This window comes from Prionailurus viverrinus, chromosome D2 (assembly GCF_022837055.1).
Source record: "Prionailurus viverrinus isolate Anna chromosome D2, UM_Priviv_1.0, whole genome shotgun sequence".
Taxonomy (NCBI): Eukaryota; Metazoa; Chordata; class Mammalia; order Carnivora; family Felidae; genus Prionailurus; species Prionailurus viverrinus.
The window spans coordinates 57,458,345-57,478,880 of record NC_062571.1 but is presented as its reverse complement, the minus strand read 5'-3'; the positions used below and the strand labels follow the sequence as shown (position 1 = coordinate 57,478,880).

At 53.2% G+C, this 20,536-nt stretch overlaps 1 protein-coding gene across 11 annotated transcripts in view; it reads left to right on the top strand.

Moving 5' to 3' along the window:
- The window catches only part of CRTAC1 (cartilage acidic protein 1), a 157,998-nt gene that overhangs the window by 110,217 nt on the left and 27,245 nt on the right, over positions 1-20,536 (top strand). For all 11 annotated transcript variants that reach the window (XM_047826131.1, XM_047826122.1, XM_047826125.1 and 8 more), the window contains exons 6-11: positions 1,840-1,974; positions 5,302-5,447; positions 8,088-8,224; positions 11,917-11,999; positions 12,876-12,976; positions 13,399-13,567. In XM_047826131.1, the coding sequence (XP_047682087.1) occupies positions 1,840-1,974; positions 5,302-5,447; positions 8,088-8,224; positions 11,917-11,999; positions 12,876-12,976; positions 13,399-13,567 (771 nt within the window). The remainder of the gene's footprint in view (positions 1-1,839; positions 1,975-5,301; positions 5,448-8,087; positions 8,225-11,916; positions 12,000-12,875; positions 12,977-13,398; positions 13,568-20,536) is intronic.

Sequence of the window (20,536 nt, the reverse complement as noted above, 5' to 3'; positions counted from 1 at the left end):
ATGTGTTAATTTGGAGCTTAACCATGAGAGCAAGAAGAGTGGCACTGCGATTTGCCCCATCTTCTCCTCCTGGCCCCCAACACTTGTACTGGTGGGCAGACTGTATTGCACGGGTGAGAAAGGCCCCATGATTTCCTCCAGGGGCATCTCTCAGAGGACAGAAGGAGTCTGGGGACCGAGAGAACCTCCATCCCAAATTAGCAGTCACTTTATGGAAACCTCTTCCCCATCCAGGCAGGCAGGCAGGCAGGGCATCACTCAGGTCGGCCTGAGCTCTCATTTATTTAACAAATAACAATAATAAGTCCTTCTGAGTGTTCTGAAAACTATTCTTATTGTGCTGAATAGCCCATTAGAGCAGTGCATTTCAAATTTTACTGTGCACATGACCACCCAGGGATCCTTCCAGAAGGCGAGTTCTGGCTGGGGAAGGACCTGAAACTCTGCATTTCTAACAAGGTGGCTCCCTTGCAGCAGATCCATGGACCTGACTCTGAGTAGCAAGAGGGTAGGATTCACAAAGAGACTCTGTGAGGATCTCACCTCACGTATCCTCTTAAAAATCCTAAAATAGAAAAAGCAGGTCACGCAACCCCCATTGTACAGATGAGAAAACAGAGGCTTAAAGGGTAATATAAATTGCCCGAGCTCACACTCCTTGTGAAAGGCCTTGCTGGGATTAGAATCCATGTCCCAGTCCTGGTCAGGCTGTTTTTCTGCCCAATATTTGGGGGTGTGGCTTCCAACTCTTGATTCAAAGCCCAGTAGTTGGGGCTGTTTGTTCAAGATGTCTTAAGATTGGACTTGTTGACACAGAGAGCTCAAATTTGATCTTGGAGACATCAAACCCTAATGTAAAGCTGGCTTGATTTCTTTCTTTAAAAAAAAAAAGTATGTAGTTATTGGATTTTTTTCCTTTCAAACTACAGAAGCAATTCTGTTGCAACAAGCCAGAGAACACAAAGACATTCCCAAAAAAGGCCAACTACCGTCCCTCCTTCCCTCCCCAAATCCCACCCCATCTAGCAGTCTGGGTTAACAACTCAGGGTGTGGCCTTTCCCACTTCTCCCCCAACTCGAGAACGAGCTTGTGTAAACATGTTCAGAAATATCATGTATTTTCCTTTTTTTTTTTTTTAAATTAAACTAAGATTACACAATACCATTACTTGGTGAATTGTTTTTTCATTTAACAGTATGTCACGGGCACTCCTCCAAGTCAATACATATGGATCTACACAGTCTTTTTAGTGGCTGCAGAATGGTCTGTCATATGGATGCACCATAATCCATTCAACCCGTCGCTGTTGATGGACATTCAGCCTGTTCCCAGTTGTTTGCTCCATCACACAAAGTTAAGAAAACATCCTGTAGCTTTAGCTAGAACCTCTTCCTAGATGTTCTTAGAAGAGGAGCACACCCGGTGTCTTGACTGGCTTATGTATGACTGGGGGTGGGGGTGGGGGTTGTCAGGAAAATCTGTGACTTGACCAAAATGTGGTGGGTAGATCTGGGCTAAGGGAGTATTGGAATTTGGCCTCTGAAGGGAAGGGAAGGATATGGTGGCTTCTGCGTTCCATAGGTCACAGAATCGTTGCTTTGCGCAGAGTGACTCTGTATTGCCCCTCACTTGCCTCATCACCAGTGTGGTCATGCTCCACACAAGTTTACAGGACTGCGAGCCCAGATCTGGGCTCAGAGAAGCATCCAGAAGGTTGGAATTTCCCCCCACCCCCAAAGCTCTTCTGAGGCATCTCGCCGTAGCAGCTTCTCGAAGGCCTCCTCGCGGGCCTGAAGCCTTGCCTCTGCCACTCACTGTGGATCGATGTCCTCTCCTAGGGGGCCGGGGTGTCAGCGTGGGCCCCATCCTCAGCAGCAGCGCCTCAGACATCTTCTGTGACAACGAGAATGGGCCCAACTTCCTCTTCCACAACCAGGGCGACGGCACCTTCGTGGATGCTGCTGCCAGTGCTGGTGAGTGCGACCGCTGCCCTGCGTCCCTCGACGCCCCAGGCCCACAGGGGCCTCCGGGCTGCCCTGCCCCCTCCAGCGTGGCCCACAGGCCTCAGGGAGAGTGGGACAAGTAGTCGTCTGCACCATACAGGGAAACCTTGCTTGTTATCTTCAGTTCCACATCCCCCAGGCTCAGGCCGCGGGGAATGTTCGCCGCTGGGGAAAGGGGGAGCCTGTAACTCATGAGCAGTATCCATTTTCCAGCAACTAGAATTGGCCCGTGTTCCTCTGAGTCCTGCTTGAGTTCTCAGCCTTAATTTCTCCTCCAAGCTGCCTCTTTCCCGGTCCCCTCCCCACATTCACCTTAACCATTGAATTCAATCAAGTAGCCATTTATTGAGCCCCTGCTAAGTGCCAGGCTGGGGGTAAGAGTTGGGGGTGCTGATCTGAACACCACATCATCCCACCACACACACATACACTCACAGGCATAGGTATTCTAGAGGGGGGAAAAGATGGATAAACAAATAGCTCTAATAAGAGGGAGACTAAAATCCACATAAAATAGTACTTCGGGTTCCCAGCTCTCCTCCCCTTCCTCCCTCTTTGTTCATCCCTCATCTGCCTCAGGGCCTTTGCACCTGCCATCCTCTCTGTCTGAAGTGCCTTCTCCCTTTCTCTGTCTGCAGAACTTCTATTTATCCTTCAACACTCAGCTCAGATGTTATCTATGAAGCCTTTCCTGCCTCTGTCTGTACTACCTGGCAAGATTCACACTCCCTCCTCTGCATTCACACCGTCCTGCATACACTTCTTGGTCAGGCTTCTGTTTTGCTAAAATAATCTATGTCTACGAGGACTAGGCACTGTGCTGTTCATTCTTGACACCGCACTTGGCACACAGTGGTCACCCAGTAAATTTTGCTGAATGGCAGAATGGACACTTCATAAAAGTTTGTGGATATAATCAGCCTGCCCTTCAACCACTTCCCCCCACCCGCTTCCTCCGCACGTTGCCAATGGAAGGATTGATTTCACCTCTTTCTGGGCAGCATGGGGATGAGCTGTAGCCTCCAGAAGAAGGGGTGAGCGGGAATCTAGACACATAGATCAAAGGTCCTACAAGCTCCAGCTAGTGCTGACAGCTAGCATCAAATCCCTGAGCGAGCACCAGTCCGTTCTCTGTGACTTACAAGTACCTAATCCCCCAGCTCTCTGCTCGGGAGTTCCCATTTTGAACACCACCCCTCCGCGTGTAGCCAGTCAACTCCCCTCCTGCCTTTCCCTCTTCTCCTTCCCGGCAAAGCCAGAGCTGGAGGCAGCGGCCCTGGCCTGTCCTCCCACCCGGCAAGCACATACGCCCCGGTGCTGTATACTCTGGCAGCAAATTTTCTCATTGCTGAAAAATCATAAAATGAAGGGAGGTGGTAGTGGAGAAAGCCTAGAGGATTTGATAAGGTGTTAAAGAGATGGGAGCAGAGGTGAGCGAACAAGTTGGAGCGGGAGAAGGTATCTGGCGGGAGGAGAGAGGAAAGGTGCTAGGCCCGTAATTGAAAGTCAGAATGATTGCAGGGGTTTAACAAGACATGTCAAGAGGGCATTCATCACCCAAACAGATGCTGCTGTGAAATGCAGCCTGGCACCGATTATTCCCGTGAAAGGGAACCAGCTCCTTGTCAAGGTGCCTCGTAGATAGGAGAGAAATGGGCCAACACAGAAGGCCACCGACATTAGGACTGGGGAGTTTTGTAGAGAATTAATGGGGTATTAATCCTAGAGGTGGGAGGCTGCCCCTGCTCCTTTGCGAAGCCCGCTCCTCAAGCCTGGGCCTCACTGCCTCTTCTCCACGCCCCACCCCCCACCTCCCACCCATCGTCCAGATCCTTCCCTCCCCCAAGGGGATGCTCAGCCTCCAAGGTTCTCAAGGGGCCCCAGCCCTACCTTCTCCTGGCTCCCATCCCCAGGAGCTCTGTGGTTGCAGCTGGCGAGAGCTCCCTGTGCCCTGGATCCCGTGATCCCCCCTCCATTACATTGTCCTGTCACCCACCATCTGTGAGGGCCTGATGGCCACCGGGCAGTTTGTCCTCTGAAAGAGTTGGCGTGGGCGTCAGCATTTAGAACCAGCATCTACAGCCTCTCAGCTCCACGCGTGGCCTGAGGGCATGTATCTGCTTTGCGCAGCCAGGAGGTCAGGCCATCCCTCTGGGCAAAGCCACCCCATGTCCTCCCCCGGGATCAGCTCAGTGGGCACTGGCTGATGCGGGGACAGCATAAGCAGGTCACACTGAACACACAAGCTTCTCTTCCCAGAGCTCATGAGGCACACTGTGGGTTTCTCTGTTATGGTGTGGTATTTCCTCTGCTGTCACCAATGTCCCCAGTTGCCTTCTGTCAAATTATTTATGTCTCTTCGTTCATTCAGTAAGTATTTACTGAAAACTACCGGATCACCACAGGCCCTGAGATGGATGCCATGTGAACACAGGTGAATAAGAAGACAGTCCCTGACCTCATGGAGTGTAAGGTCTAGTGGGGAAACCTGACACTAAGCAAATAAACCGCAAAGGGACATAACTGCACCTGTGATGTGCACGGTGGAGGGGAAAAATGAGAGGCTGTCAGGGAAGATAACCAAGTCATTGGGAGGAGCTGTTTTCATGGGAGTGGTCAGGGGAGGCTTCCTGAGGAGGTGACATTGTAGCTGAGAGCAGAAGAAAAACAAGGAGCCAGGTAACCAAGAGCCAGGGGGAGACATTCCTGGAGCAGAGACAAGCTTGAGCAAAGGCCATAAGCCGGAAAGAGCAGGGCTCATTTGAGGAACGACAGGAACCCAGGAAGGCAGAGCTTATGAGTAAGGGGGAGTTTACTCTGATACAGGGGTATCAGATAAAGACCAGATAAGGTGGGCAGGGGCCTTGTGCTCCCCAGGCAGGAATCTGAACTTGGCCCAGCAGTACTGGGGAGCCACTGAGAGATTTAAACAAAAGAGTGATGGCCAACTTACTATGTACCCCAGTGGCAGTGCCGGGCGCCTGGGGAGAACTTTAGTCCTCCGGAATTTCCATGTCTCCTTCCCGTCCCCATGCTACCCCAAAACTGAGTGAAAATTGTGTGCTTGCTGGGCAGATGCAGCTGAAGACAAGTCTGGTTCTCTTTGTAACCACATGGCTGGCCCACCACCTGCCCCTGTGGAGAAATTCTGGGCTGGCCAGCACAGCTCCCCATCTGCTCAAAGGGCAGGGTCAGTGCAAGGGTCGCCCTCCCCGTCTCTTTCCAAGAAGCTCCAGCAAGGTGTTTGTGGAGCCTGCAGGGGGCGCTGCCTTGAGGGTTCCTGTCTTTCCTCCCCAGGTGTGGATGACCCGCACCAGCACGGGCGAGGTGTTGCCCTGGCCGACTTCAACCGTGATGGAAAAGTGGACATCGTTTACGGCAACTGGAATGGCCCCCACCGGCTCTACCTGCAGATGAGCGCCCACGGGAAGGTCCGGTTTCGGGTAAGAGGGGACCTCTCCCTTCCTCCCTGCCCTCCGCCGGCCAGCACTGTGAGTGGCCCTGGCATATCCTGGGGATACAGCCCTGCGTCCGCCTCCCACCAGGCTGAGAAGAGGCTTGTGGCTCTGCAGAACCTCGAGACAGGAGAGCCACAATGAACGTAGCATCTGGGGGAAGAAGATGGACTCCAGTCTGGTCTCCTAGTGCCTGGAGCAGAGGGGGCCACAGGCAGAGGAAGGGCAGCAGCTTCCCAAGGTGGGCAAGAACAGGTCAATGAAGGCTCTGGAAGGTGGACTTCATTCCTGGATCGGCAGCGTTTTTCCAGGCGGCTCCTGGAAAACCTGACCTTTTCAAGTTGAAGTTCAGGCTAAGCGTGCAGTGGGGAATAGAGGGACAGGGGAGGCTGAGACTACAGACCTCCCAACAGCTGCCCCCCCCCCACCAAGGACAGTTGGCAGAGGGTGGGCAAGATGACCTCAAATCCCTCTCTGTGCCCCCTCCCTGAGCTGTCAATAGATTGTGGTGCCAAGAATTCTCCAAAGGGGCTGTTTGGTGACAGTGCCACCCACCTGATGAGCTTGAGTTTGGAGCTTTCTCAGGGAGCTTCCATAGGATGGTTGGAACGGGTCTGAGGGAGTCCAGATTGTTCTGGAGGTATCTGGGTCTTGCCAAAATCCTCTGCAAGAGTGAGACAGTTCTAGAATTTGCCTGATGCTTGATTGTCCCAGAGGAGTGTCCAGGAACCTTATGTCTAGGTGGCCACCACAAGCTCCCTCCCCCATAGGCAGCCACCTTGCAATGCTCAGACCCAGCTGCTCTCTCCCTTGAGACCTAGGCTCTCTGGGAAGGAAGGGGGCATACCCTGAACTTGGGCAGTTGATCCTGGATGATTTTCATCTGTATTCAGCTTTTCTTCTAACCCAGCTTCTTTGCCAGGGGTGGTTTTCTCCCCAGGCCATTTGACAGTGTCTGGGGACACTCCTGGTTGTCACAAATGAGACGGGTGCTACTGGGATCTAATGGGTAGAGGACAGGGAGGCTGCTAAATGTCCTATAATGCACAGGACAGCGCCCCAGCACAGAATGATCCAGGCCCAAACATCAGTGTGCTGGGTTTGAGGAACGCTGCTAAGCCTTCTGGTGGCCCTGCTCCAGAGCTCATGGGAGCAATAATAATGATAATAGATGCCCCATTTATCAGGTGCCTTCCATGTGCCAGGAACTGTGCTAAGCGCTTTACATACATTATCTCAGAAGCCCAGGCGTCCAATGGGGCGACCCCAAGGGGGCTATGTAGGTTTCCATTTTTATAGGATCAATAGAATAATAACGAATTAGAGATCCTGAGGTCTCTTTTTTCTCCAGCTCTTAAGGCCCTGTTCAGCCTATCCTGGCCAACTGGCCAGGCTCTTAATCAGCCTCATTACTGCGCTGATGGGGACAGCCTCCCTCCTGGCCTCCCCGGAACAGGCAGCTCGCCAGCTGTCCCAGGCTGGCTTGTTCCTGCAGCAGATGGAAGCGGGGACCTGCATAAGAGGCCAAGGAGCAGGGCCAGGCCAAGGGGCAGAGGGGCACCCCCAGAAACACCGAATGTCCCTTCCCAGCCCTTTCCATGCGGTACCTGAGATTTCGACAGGCTGCTCGAATCTTTAAGGGACAAAACCATCTACAATAGATATTCTTCTCACAAACGAAAGAAACGCATCTTTTTCTATTTCAAAGGAAGTCCCTCACCCAGGACCCTTTTGCTAGGTCCACCAGGCCCGTCAGCACTTCGAGGCCCAAGCTGGGCTCTCTTGGGCTTAGGGTCTCCCCGTGAGCCCTGGACAGGTATATCTGATACTGCAAACCCCAAAGCAAATGTCTCAAAAATATTGAAATACTTCCAAGAAAAAAACATAACAGCAAAACCACAGCTAAAAGCCACCTCTGCCACATTCCGTGAGACTGATAGCGTGAGCGAGGCCAGTACAGATCGCCAGGGATCTATTTCATGCCCACTGTGTGCCAAGCATTTTATATGCAGTCCTCACAGCCTGAGCTGCTATTCCTAGCCCCATGTTCCTAATGAAGAAAGTGAGACCTGAGAGGTTAATAACTTTCCTGAGATCACACAGCTACTCAGCAGAGAAGCCTGGATTCAAATGCACAGCACCTTCCAAGGTCCCCCCAACCCCCCAGCTTCTGACTCTCCTGCAGAGGAGGAAGGGCATAGTATCTGGAATCAGAAGCCCTGGCTCCCACCCCATCATTAGCTATGACCATGGGCGATTTCCCTCCTGCCCCGGGACTCCATCATCTCACCTGTAAAATGGGAATACTAATGTCTGCCCTTTCTCAAGTGCCTGATGGGAGGGCTACGTGTGACCCTGCCTGGGGAACAGCCAAGTGCTTCACTGGTGTGAATCAGGACTGTTCCTCTTACCTCCTTGTCCTGCTATAAGCAGCCCGAGTTCTGTGTGGCCCTGAGTGCAGCCACCACAGGTCCCTTCTGGGGGAGGTGAGACAGGAGGTGTTAGGTCAGCTGTCTTTTCTCCTGGATTGCATCCACACGCATATGCAGTGTGGGGAGTCGGCCTGCTGCTCACCTGCCCTGTCCCACTCATCTGTCCGCTGACCTCTGTGGCCTTCTCTCCTCCCAGGATATCGCCTCGCCCAAGTTCTCCATGCCGTCCCCTGTCCGCACAGTCATCGCCGCCGACTTTGACAATGACCAGGAGCTGGAGATCTTCTTCAACAACTTCGCCCACCGCAGCTCCTCAGCCAACCGCCTCTTCCGGTACACACTTCAGCCTGGCCGGGGGCCTCGAGCTCTTACTGGCTGGGAGTTGGGGAGGAAGGTGTAGCACTCAGTGGGTAGTTCCCAGGGCTGAGGCGGGGGAAGGTCCCCTGATGAAGAAACAGAGGAGGGAAGGAAGGATTGAGAGAGAAGTTGTGCGATGGAGGGCAGATCCTGGGCAGGAAGCTGGTGTCCTGCTGTTGTGGGGGAAATGGTCAGAGACATGGCCCAAAGCGTGTCCAGAAGCCAAGCTCTATGGGAGAGAAATCCACACAACCACAAAAAGGAGTTACAGAGTCAGATTTGTTTGGGTGCACCTGTGGGTAAGCAAAGATTAGGCAGGTTTACTGGCTGCAGGACTTCTCAGAGCCTTTAACATGACCATGAGTGTTTTTATTTTCTGAAAGGTAGATGGAGTATTCCAAATAGATTTGACCAGAGGACACTTCTTTCAAAGATTTTCCTCTTGGGACTAGTGCTCTGCAAAACGTGCCTTGGGAAATGCTAGATGAGACAATTTATGGTAGACAAGTTAAAGGGAGTGACAGAATGGAAGAAATCTGTTAAGGATCTGCATCTGGGGAGGAAAGGTTGGATGTTCAGAGGCAATACTTCTCTAAGAGGGGTCCGGGGACCACTGTCATCAGAATCACCTGAGTGCTTATTTAAAGTACAGAATCCCAGGGCCCACCCAGGTTTTCTGAATCAGAATCTCCAGAGGTAAGGCCCAGGAATCTCTATTTTTAACACTGGGCATCCATCAGGTGATCCTATCACACTAAAGTTTGAGAACTGCTGTTGGAGAACCTCAGGACCCATGTGACCTGAGGCAGCCCTGTTCCTGGCCTAAAACATGCTAATGGGGCTCAGGACCAGGTGGGGAGAGGAGGCAGGTGGGGCAGGGGGCTTTGGATTCAGGAAATGGGCCCGATCACCTGTTGGCTCCCCAAGGCCCCCATCGCCCCCATCCCCTACCCCAGGGGGGCCCTAACTATTAATAAAAGGCAAGAGCTGTGACTAAGCATGTTTTTAAATATAATTATTAACAAAGCATCAATCCTGACTGGATGTAATCACCCCCCGAAGGCACTAGATTTACTAATTAGGTGCCTTGCAAAAAGCTTATTCACAACTTCCAGATTAATTGCGGAAGATCAATTGCTCGTTAACAGAGACACCACTTTCCTTCTCTGGCTAATAAAGTGTCACTCGCCAGGGCCCCTAAGCACCAGGGGGTCTAGTGCTCTCATCCCTGTGGCCCCAGAACCCAGGCGCCTCCCCTGTCTGCCTGCCTGTCACACCACCCACCCCGAGGGCGGGCTGGCCCAGAGCTGCCATGGATGAAGACAGTGTCATCACATAGTGGCCCCACGGGTTAGTGTGTTTGCCTCCACGCAGCAGCCGTGGAAGCCACTTCCGAGGTCCGTGGCTGTGCTCCAAATCCCGGTGGCAGATGGCTGGGTCCTGAGCACACAGCCAACAGTGTGAGGGGCTATAGCTCGGGCCACCACTCAGCCAGCCACTTGGGAAGTTTAGCCCCAACCTGTCCCTGTTGCTGAAGAGAACGTGGCAGGCTCCTTGTAGGAGACACTGGGGACCCAAAACCTCAGTGGGTTTGAGCTTGCAATCTTTCAATGAAGAGGAGAGTAACCAGGGAATTCGTCACCCACACCAGATGCTTGCTGAGTGCAAGGGGGTCCTGTTAATGGTGGGACAGCAGGCAAGCAGGGACTCTCCCAGGCCAGCCGGGATATGTGTGGTCACACCAGACGTGCCTCTGATCTGTTCTCATCACCCCTGGACCGCACCTCATCTCTCTCAAGGGGATTCCTGCATCCGCCTTCAGCAGGTGTCTGTGTCTAGTCCTCCAGAGCAAGCTGTTGAAAATGCAGATCTAGCCACACCTTCTTCTGCTTAAAACCTCTTAGAGGGTCCCCATTGCCTTCTCTTTGGCTCATCCCACACTTCCCGGCTTTGTCCCCACTCTCCGCTTCCCCGTTCACAACTGAGCTCCAGAACCTGCCAGCTTTGTTCACTTCTGGGCCGTGCCAGGCCTGGACCCTCGTGCTGCCCACCCACTCTGCGCCTTGCTCCTCCCTCTTCGTCTCAATGACACATACTTACTCATCCTTCTGGTCTCAGCTTAGTTGGCCCTTCCCCCAGGAAGCCTGTCCTGGTTACCTAAAACTGGGTGAGCTTGTCGAGCGCTGCCCTCCCCGCAGCCCCCCTGCCTGTGGGCCTTCAGCACGATGCATGAGACCCCCCGTCCTCGTGGCCCCTGAGCTCCATCCTTCCTGATGTACACCATAGCCACAGGGCCCAGCACAGCGGACGGCACGCGGAAGTCACTGCAAAAGAATTTGTTTAGTGAATACACAAATACAGCGGAACTTATCCTCAGGAACCCTTGAGTGCATCGTCACCTGAACCAAGGGATGTCTCTGCCCAGCCGCGAAGAGTCTGCGGGACACAGGTGGTCAAAGGGACCGTGGTTGCTGGCAGGCTGAGGCATACATACCTCCAGCAGGTGCACAGACGCCCAAGTGCAACCAGGCACGCCGCCCTCGGCCCACGCCACACACGTGGATGTGCTCAGCACAGATGCCCCGTGTGGTGGACGGAGGGTTCTTCCGGGGCAGCTACTCAATGCTGCAGACCCCTTGCAGTTCTGCACCCCCCACCACCACCACAGGCTCCAGCTCAGGGGACCCCTGCCCCCTTCTGAAAGTACTAGCCACCTCTCAGCCCTCTGATGACTCTCTGTGAGGGGCAGACAAGAGCCACCTGCAGTGTTTCGGGGAGAGCGATCACGTCCCTCCCAGCCCTGTCTCCCCCCAGCACTGCTCCACACATCCAGAGCACCCAAGGCTGTGAGACTCTAATGAGAGAAAAATCGGAGGAGAGCTCACCACCGTCATCAGCATTCAGCTCAGTGTGGAGAAAGAGCAGGACATTCACAGTGGGCTTTTCTGAAGCAAATATTACCGTGATTCAGAGCTTAAAGTAGACAGAACCCCTGCAGCCCAAGGGGAGCCCTTTCCTCCCTTTTTGCCACTGGACTTCATCCCTGTGTCCCACAGACGTGCGCCCAGAGCTTTCTGCAAGCCACGCGCTGTGTTAGGTGCTGTGGGAGATGCAAGAATGAGTAACACGTGGTCCCGGCCTGCAAAGACTTGCAGTCTAACTAGGAGATAAGACGCATCCATTCAGAGCTTTAGGACAAGGCAGAAAGTGATAAAGGCCAAGCAGGAAGGCATTGCTTCCAGCAGGACTATCAAGGAGGGCTTGGAGGAGGCAGCGTTTGAGTGGTTTCAATCCTGGGCACACCCAGAACTTGGAAACCTGGGGCCACTGGAAGGAAAGTGAAGGTCAGTTGAAGGTAGCTGCTTCCCTGCCCCTTCTCCATCCATCAGCTGCCCTTCCCCAGGCTGTCTATAATTCATCCATTAGAGAGGGAAAAATCAATATTTACCAATGTAAATTAAAACCCAAGAAGGGGACAGACAGGGTGTAGGCAGGCTCTGTGAACAGAGAGCGGCTCCGTAGACATCCAGGCCGTGGCTGATGCACAGGGTGCCTGGGGATGTTCAGGGGACAGAGGATGGAGTGAGGGGGCCTCTGGATTCAGGGGGCCCACGGGTTCCTGGCTGGCATGCTGCTAATCCAGGAACGACCTGTCTCCTCTCCTGCAGTGTCATCCGCAGGGAACACGGCGACCCTCTCATCGAGGAGCTCAATCCTGGCGATGCCTTGGAGCCTGAGGGTCGGGGCACAGGTGAGGGCACCTGAGGGCTCAGGCCCGCACTCCTCTGTCTCAGCACCGCCTGTACGCCAGGGTGAGGGCAGGAGGGGTGGGGCAGCCAACTCCACAGCACTGGACTCCTTCCCTGCCGTTCTGGAGGTCTTCACCCTGAGAGAGGGTTGAGCCCCTGGGAGCGCCAGGGCAGAAGCAGAGGAGGCGATGACCTATACTTCCAGTCTCGGGGCTGCTGGGGGCAGGGGTTTGGGAATCGTGGGCGGGGCGGGGGGCGGGTAGGCAGTAGCTTCTCTGGCAATGCCTTGCCAGCGACGCAGGTGGGGGGGGGGGGATGGAAAGCAGAGGCCGTGGGTCCTGCGGTCTGACCCCTCCCCTCTTGGCATTCAGCCTGGTGTCCGAGAAAGAGCACTGGATCAGGAGTCCCAAGACCTGGTCCTGCCATTGCCTCATTTGTGGTCTTGGAAGTTGCTTCATCTTCTGGGTCCTGATCTGCACCACCCATAGAAGGGATAACTACGCCTGCCCTCCTCACCTCTCTGGGTTGTAGCGAGGACCAAAAAGAGACCATGCATATGCAAACACGATACATTGACAAAAACTGAAAATGCAAAGGCCGCGTGTAATAGATCAGGAAGAAGTTCTCATGGTCTGAGCGATTTGCATACACGCCATGCACAAGTTCAGGGAAGGGAAAGGGAGCCCTCTTCATGATTTCCTGCCATGAGCCGACTGTTGGGAAGCAGAGATGGGCTTCCACCCTGTCTACCTGCCCCAGCACTGTGCTCTCTGCCTCCCACCCCCTGGCACATGCACCACGACGTGGTACTGACTGGGAGCCCCTCTCCCGCTTGGGTCTCCTGGCCGATGGCCAGAGCGAAATCTGCCTTATTGCAGGGGGTGTGGTGACAGACTTCGATGGAGATGGGATGCTGGACCTCATCTTGTCCCACGGGGAGTCCATGGCTCAGCCGCTGTCCGTCTTCCGGGGAAACCAGGTGTGCATGGGCCCCGGGACCTGTAGAGCCCAGCCTAGTGTCTCCCCTGGGTCTAGGGTGATAGAGGGCAGAGGCGCCCGGGATGCTTCCTTGCCCAGCGTGGTGGAAAATGGACACCCAGGAAATAAGTTCCCAGCCACATAGTAAACCTCCAAGGGCTGCCTTCTCCTGGGAGAAGCCCTTTGTCCCTCTGCCTTCCACTGGCACTTTTGCTCCAGAAACTGCTTTCCCCGAGTCTGTTAGCTTTTCCCTCATTTTTTCAGTGCCTCTCTTTCCAAACTTCAGCCAGTCTGTCTGCCTTGTTCACCTTTTCTGCCGGCTTCCTCCTCTCTTCCCTCTGCACGTTTTCTTCTCTTCCTCCCTCCCTGCGCCCCCCCCCCCCCGCCACCCCTGATACTGGCCTGCCTCCTCCCACCCTGCAGGGCTTCAGCAACAACTGGCTGCGTGTGGTGCCTCGGACCCAGTTCGGGGCCTTCGCCAGGGGAGCTAAGGTTGTGCTCTATACCAAGAAGAGCGGGGCCCACCTGAGGATTATCGACGGGGGTTCAGGCTACCTGTGTGAGATGGAGCCCGTGGCACACTTTGGCTTAGGTGAGTCAGGGCTGGGGGAGGGGCAGGCAGCGAGCTGCTGTGCTTGGTCAGTGGGGTCCCGGGACTGCGCCCCAAAGCATGCTCGGTAACGAGGACTCACGGCCCGAGCACCTGCCGCGTGCAGAGTAGTCCAGGTACCGTGACCGCCGCGGTGGACACCAGCCGTGCAGGCAGCCCTGCTCGGAGATGAACCTGAGCCCAAAAGGAAGGTTTTCATGCCCCTCCTCATGCCCCTCCCCTTGCAGGGGTCCCCACTGCAGTCCTCTGTTGAATGAGTTCGCCTTGGGGTCAGAGTATTTAATCCTCCCTTTGTCCAAGGCTGGGGCCTCGTTCAGACATTGTACCAAACTTGTCCAAACCAGCTGTTTCCCTGGCCTCCTGGGAAGCGGCTTGGTGATTAAAGCCTCATCAAACCCCTGGTGACTTCCCTTAGCTAGGAGCTTGGAGAAGCCATGCATTCTCGGGGGGGAGTGACATCGCCCTCAAGGGGGTAAAAATTGGTTCTTGTCTGGGGGAAGGGGAGCAAAAAAATCCTACTCTTTTTTATATGTATAAAGGCACAGATATACATACAGTACATAAACAGCTCTACAGTACGTCTGTGTTATTAATGAGATATCACTACACACCTATCAGAACAGCTAAAAAAACAAAACAAAACAAAAAAACCCAATAGTGACAATACCAAAAGCCGGCAAGGATGCAGAGAAACTCAATCCCTCATACATTGTTGGTGGGAATGTAAAAAGGTACAGCAACTCTGCAGAATAGTTTGGTGGTTTCTTTAAAAATAAAAAACTAGAGGCGCCTGGGTGGCTCAGTTGGTTAAGCGTCCAGCTTCGGCTCAGGTCATGATCTCAGGGTTTATGGGTTCGAGCCCCGCATCTGGCTCTGTGCTGACAGCTCAGAGCCTGGAGTCTGCTTCGGATTCTGTGTCTCCCTGTCTCTCTGCCCCTCCCCCACTTGCACTCTTGTCTCTCTCTCTCTCTCTCTCTCTCTCTCTCTCTCTCCCACAAAAAAATAAACGTTCAAAAAATTAAAAAAGAACTAAACTAAACATACAACTACTATAAAACCCAGCAATTGCACTCCTAGGTATTTATCCCAGACAAATGAAAACTTATGTCCACATAAAAACCTATACAAGATTGTTCATAGTAGCTTTAGCGGTAATAGCCCATACTGGAAACACCCTAGGTGTCCTGTGATAGATTACTGGTTCATCAAGCTGTTGTCCATCCACACCAGGGAATAGTACTCAGCAATAAAAAGGATTAAACTATTGATACACGTAGCAACTTGGATAGCTCTCCAGGGCATTATGGTCGGGGCGGGGGAGGCCAATCTCATAAAGTCACATACTGTTGATTCCATTTATATAATATTCTCGGAATGACAAAATTACAGAGACAGGAAATAGAGTGGCGGTTGCCAGGGGTGGGTGTGACCATAAAGGGACAGCCTGAGGGAGGTCTTTGGGGTGATAGAGCAGTTCTGTATCTTGATTGTGGGGGTGGGCTGCACAAACCTACACATGTGATAAAATGACACAAAGCCGTACACACGCACGCACACACATGCACGCACGCACACATGCACATGATCAATGTCCACTTCCCAGTTTGGGTATTATGCTGTAGTTGCATAAGCTCTAACCATCGAGGGAAACTGGGTGATGGGTACACAGGGCCTTTCTGTACTATCTTTGCAAATTCCTGTAGATCTATAATCATTTCAACATAAAACGTTTTTAAGGAAATGCATTGGGGAGGGGATTGGTGCAGGGGGCTGTCTAAAAAGAGAGGAAGGGGGAGGGGCAATCATAGAAAAAATGTTGAGGAGTCACGAGTGTCCTTACTAAGACACCATGGCGAAGAAAGCATTTGAGTCAAATATACCTGGGCTCAAGATCAGACACCCTCCCCTGCGTGTTAGCACCTTATGGGGTGATATAATACTAACATAAAAAGAGCAGGCAATATGGTCTGAAATTAACGTATATGTTAATATTATACACACATCATATGGGCATAGAAGAAAACTGAAAGAACATGCAAAAAGTGTGAGCAGTGACTCTGAGTGGATTAACGTGGCAAGTCTTACTCATCCAGGTGGCACTTTACTCCTATTACTGAATTTCATCCTCACGACCACCCTGTGACGCGGGCACTATTTATCCCCACTTTACAAATAGGAAAACTGAAGATCAGGGCAATTAAGAAACCTGCCCAAGGTCACATGACAGATCAGTGGCAGAGCTGAGACTCAAATCCAGATCTGCCCAACCGTGTGATTTTTATTTTCTTCCATATGTTTTGTGTGCATGTGTTCCAATTTTTATAGGAGCACATAATATTTTTGCAGTCTGAAAAAGGAGCATAAATGTTGAGGGGGCCCGGGGCCTGGTTACGTGAGCATGTTCTTGGCCTGTTTCACCCTGGATGGGTCGGCTGGCTGTTGAAGCATTTGTCACTTTTAAGGTAGCCATTTGCGATGCTGGCCAAGTACAAGATGACTTTTATTTTTTTTATTTTTTATTTTTTTTAATTTTTTTTCAACGTTTTTATTTATTTTTGGGACAGAGAGAAACAGAGCATGAATGGGGGAGGGGCAGAGAGAGAGGGAGACACAGAATCAGAAACAGGCTCCAGGCTCTGAGCCATCAGCCCAGAGCCTGACGCGGGGCTCGAACTCACGGACCACGAGATCATGACCTGGCTGAAGTCGGACCCTTAACCGACTGCGCCACCCAGCCGCCCCTCGAGATGACTTTTAAATATGTTGTCCGACGAAACAGCAGTAACCGACAGTCATTGAGCACTTAGTGTATACCAGGCACTGGACTTAAGTGCCTTGCATAAGATACCTCACTCAGTTTTTAACCACAACCCGATAAATCGTAACCCCATTCCACAGGTCAGAAAACTGAGAGGCTGAGAGTGGTGCCCCAAATCACATCTCCAGAAAGTAGAGAGGGCTGGATTTGGACCCCGACTCCTTGAACACCACTGTCTGAATTCTTGACTTCTGTGACTTAACTGCTTGGCCTCCCATAGCTGCTCTGTGTGGAGCCAGCCAAGGTCCTCCGCTCTGCCTCTTTCTTCCTGGACATCCACGTCCCCTCATTACCAGGTGACCCGTGTAAGGCCATCCAGTCACCAAGACAATGCCGTGGTATCACAGGTGGGATGTTTATCCAGGCATCTGGCTGGACGTCAACGCCCCAGCCCACTGTGTATAGATCAGGAAATTGAGGTTCCACAGAGCAAATCCTTGGTAAGGATGGGACTGGGGCTGAGGTTCTCCTTCCTCACATCCTGTGGGCTGCCTGTGCTGTTTTAAGATGTTTTTGTGGGCCTCGCTGGGTCTCCTCTCCAGTCAGTATCTGCCCTTGACAAGAGAACAGACCTGCTTTTTCAACCGGGCAGCCTCGGCTGAGTCATGTGCAGGGACCACGGGCACCCAGGAGCCTCCATGCCTCTCCACAATGTCTGCCTCCCACACTCGGGGTAACACGCCGCTGCGTCTGGTTCAGAGCCTCTCCTTGATATTTTGCAAGGCTGGGGGGTTTATTCTGGCTCTGAACTCTGGCCCAAACAGCTCGACGGGTCCCCTTGTAGGCTCCTCTCTTGCCAGGATCCACTCCCAGAGAGCCACTGAAGGAAGGCTGCTCTTGGGGACCTGTCCCTGTAGCTCACTCTTGAGCCTGGCAGTGAGACTGAGGCGACCGAGCAGGAAGCAGCGCCAGGAGCAGGTGGACTCTGTCCCCACAGCTCCAGGGCCCCCAGTCCAGGAGGGTCTCCTTCATGGATCCAGCGTAGCACAAGCCTTCCTGGCTGATGGAGGGGCCGCGATGGGGTGGGAAGAGAGGGAGCCAAGAGGAAAGGCCAGATGGAAGGAAGGATTGAGGAAAGCGAGGACCAGGACCACAGACAGGCAGTGGGCTGGGGAAACCGAGAGACACAGAGAGACCTGGAAAAGAGACAGATGAGACAAAGAAGAAATACCCGTGCCCTCCAGGCTCACAGTCCAGGGAAAAAGGCAGATGGACACCGGGATTCTGGTGCAAGGTAGATCTAGATGGGCTGTGCGAGGACCAGCATGGGAGAACTTCGTTCTGCTTCCCAAGGACATGGGCCTAGCACGAGGTCTAGCAGGATGGCGGGAATTGAGAAGGCACGGTGGGCAGCTGATGAGAGCACTCCAGGGGCTAGCCTGGCTTGAACACAGACCCAGAGATGGGAGTGTTCAGTGTGCCCACAACGGGAATGGTCTGGTAGGAGCGGGGCCTAGAGAGGGAGGCCAAAGCCCAACTGGAGGGCGGGGGGAACCGAGAACCAGGCTGGAGGGGGACAGGCGGATCAAAGCTCCCCAGAGCAAGCCAAAGCCAGCCCGTGCCATGCGAAGAGAGAGCGGCCAGGAGCTCAGGAGCCCCAGCAGGGGTGGTGTCCTGCACCAGGAGCCCTGCAGGGAGGGCAATGCTTGAGTTGTTCTTAGAAGGATTTAATATATTTTCCTGATTGTAAGAATAATGCATGTTGATTATCGGAAAATTAGAAATTATAGCATGATTAAAAAGAAAGGAAAAATAACCCCAAAGCTCAACATTTTGTTTTGAATACTAAGCAAAAGGTTAACGTTCCTCCCTTCACCCTCTCCCAGTACCATTTGATCCATTTAGTCAATACTTATTTACTGAGCCATCTACTATGTGCCAAACACTAACGAGACAAAGATCCTTGCCACGGGTGATCTTAATTCTAGTGGAAGTAGAAGAAACATATAAACATAATAACTAGGTAAACATATAAACTGTTAGAAGATGTTAAGTGCTGTGAAAAAAGCACATGCAGAACAGGGTAAGGGGATCAGGAATGTGGAGGGGGAGGGGTGGGGTCACCTGCTCCCGGCTCCCCGCTTTTTATGTGCTTTTACCACATGCGCTGTGCCTAGGAGCATATTTATAGATTAATACTCCTTGGGAGTTTTTGTTAACAAAAATGATTATACTCTTCCATTATTCCCAAACTTGCTTCCCCCCCCCCCCCCCACCCTTAACAACATAACCTGGACACCATTTTCGGGCTGCGCATCTCTCCTTTGTTTTCCAAACTCTGTGCCGCACGGTATGTCGCCGTGTGGCGGCATTCATAATTTGTGGAGCAAGTCTCCTATTGACGGGCAGTATGATGGTCTCCAGTCCTGAGCAGATTGTTTTGTGGCGCCTGGGGTGAGAAGGGGCATGTCCAGAACACGAACGCAAGAAAGGCCTGCCCTGTCCGTCCAGTCACTGAGGCCTAGATGTGGGGCCCCTGGCTGTCCCCGGGAGGGGGAGGTCTCTAAAGGGAAGAGGGCCCAAGGAAACCCCCCTTCCAGCACTCACGGCGCTCCCGCTCACCCCAACCGACCCTGCTCCCTCCCTCCCTTTGTGAATCATCCTCTGCCTCCCCCTGACTTTGCAGCAAGGTTCGGGGGAGAGTGCGTGGACAAGTGCGTGGGCATGCACGTGTGCCCCTCGGCACGCCTATGTCTTGCTCATCCCTGCACTGAGCCTTGGTCAGGGGACTAGCTTCTCAGACCCTCATGTACCCTCCCCACTCCCGAGGGTCTGGGCTGCATCGCATCACCACGCAGTAAAAACTCACAGACCTCCCTGGATGGCTGTTTCATTCTCTGGGGTTCCCAGGGGGCCCATTCTGGTGTGCTGTCGGCTCCCATTCTACCCACCCCTGCTCAGTGGAGCCCCTGGCCTTGTTTCACCTCCCCTCTGCACCCTGCCCTGGCCTTGCCCTGCTCCTTCTGGCCAGCTGGCCAGCCAGGCTCATAAAGAAGAATTTATGCTCATGGCCTTTGTGGGGTGGCCCACTGCGCACTGTTTGCTCTGCACCTGCATCCTAGCCGCCCCCCTCCACCCCCCGCCCTGCGCACCCACACTACATATCCCCTACCCTGGCTGTCCGATTCCTGGTTTGCAGAGGACTGAGGCCACTCACCCAAACCCAGAAAATGAAAACAAGCACCTACAGTCTACTTGTCCCAGCCAGCCCCCATCGGAGGCTCACCCGCTGGCCAGCCCACCCCAGGCATTGACAGTACCCCTGCCCCCCCCCACCACACACACACCACCTTTCTTTAAGCGAATTGTTTGCGAGTGACTCAGAGCTGCCTCCGAGCCTGCTGGTGCTCATTTAGGGAAGGAAAATTCAGTGGCCCACATAAAAATTGCTTTATTAAAGTGCAAAAATATTCCACCAACTGTATTCCCACCATCTGTTTTGCTGGTAATTCTGAAAAGCGCAATTCTCTGAGCCTCCTTGGCCTCTGTCCTTTAGAAGCTGCCAGAGGTGACTCCCTTCTGCTCTTGACCTCCCAGCTGTGCTGGTTATGGGGCATCCTCTGCCCGCAGCCCCACTCCCTGACACACAGGCCTGGCACGCAGACTGCTTAAAAGCTGCCCTTGTGCAGTGCCTGGAATGACCTGGGATGTCTGGCAACTTGAGAGGGAACAGTCTGGGGACAGGAGTCTGGGTTCCAATCGTAGCTCAGGCACCTGTGAGTCACTTCACCTTGCCAATGTCTACACCTGGAGAGCGGTGATAGAACGCCCACCTTGCAGAGTCGTCTGGAGGGTTCAGATCAGCCTCACACATGAAAGTTCCAAAGTCTCTCCCCATCTCCCCCCGCCCCAACCTGCCAATACGTTTTCCACGCTCTGCTTCCCCCACCTGGAACTTCTCCCTACTCTTCAAATACACATGACCTTACCATACCTCTGTACAATGCCGCACCATCTGTCTGGACTGCCCCTTCCTTCCCTCCTCTGCCTCACAAACTCCTACTCCTCCTGCAACACCCAAATGGAATGACTTTTAACACCCGCCTCTCTCACCAAGTGGCACCAATGCTATGGCTGCACGTTCCCAGTTCATTATAACATCATCACTATGTTCATTGCCTCCACGGGATGCA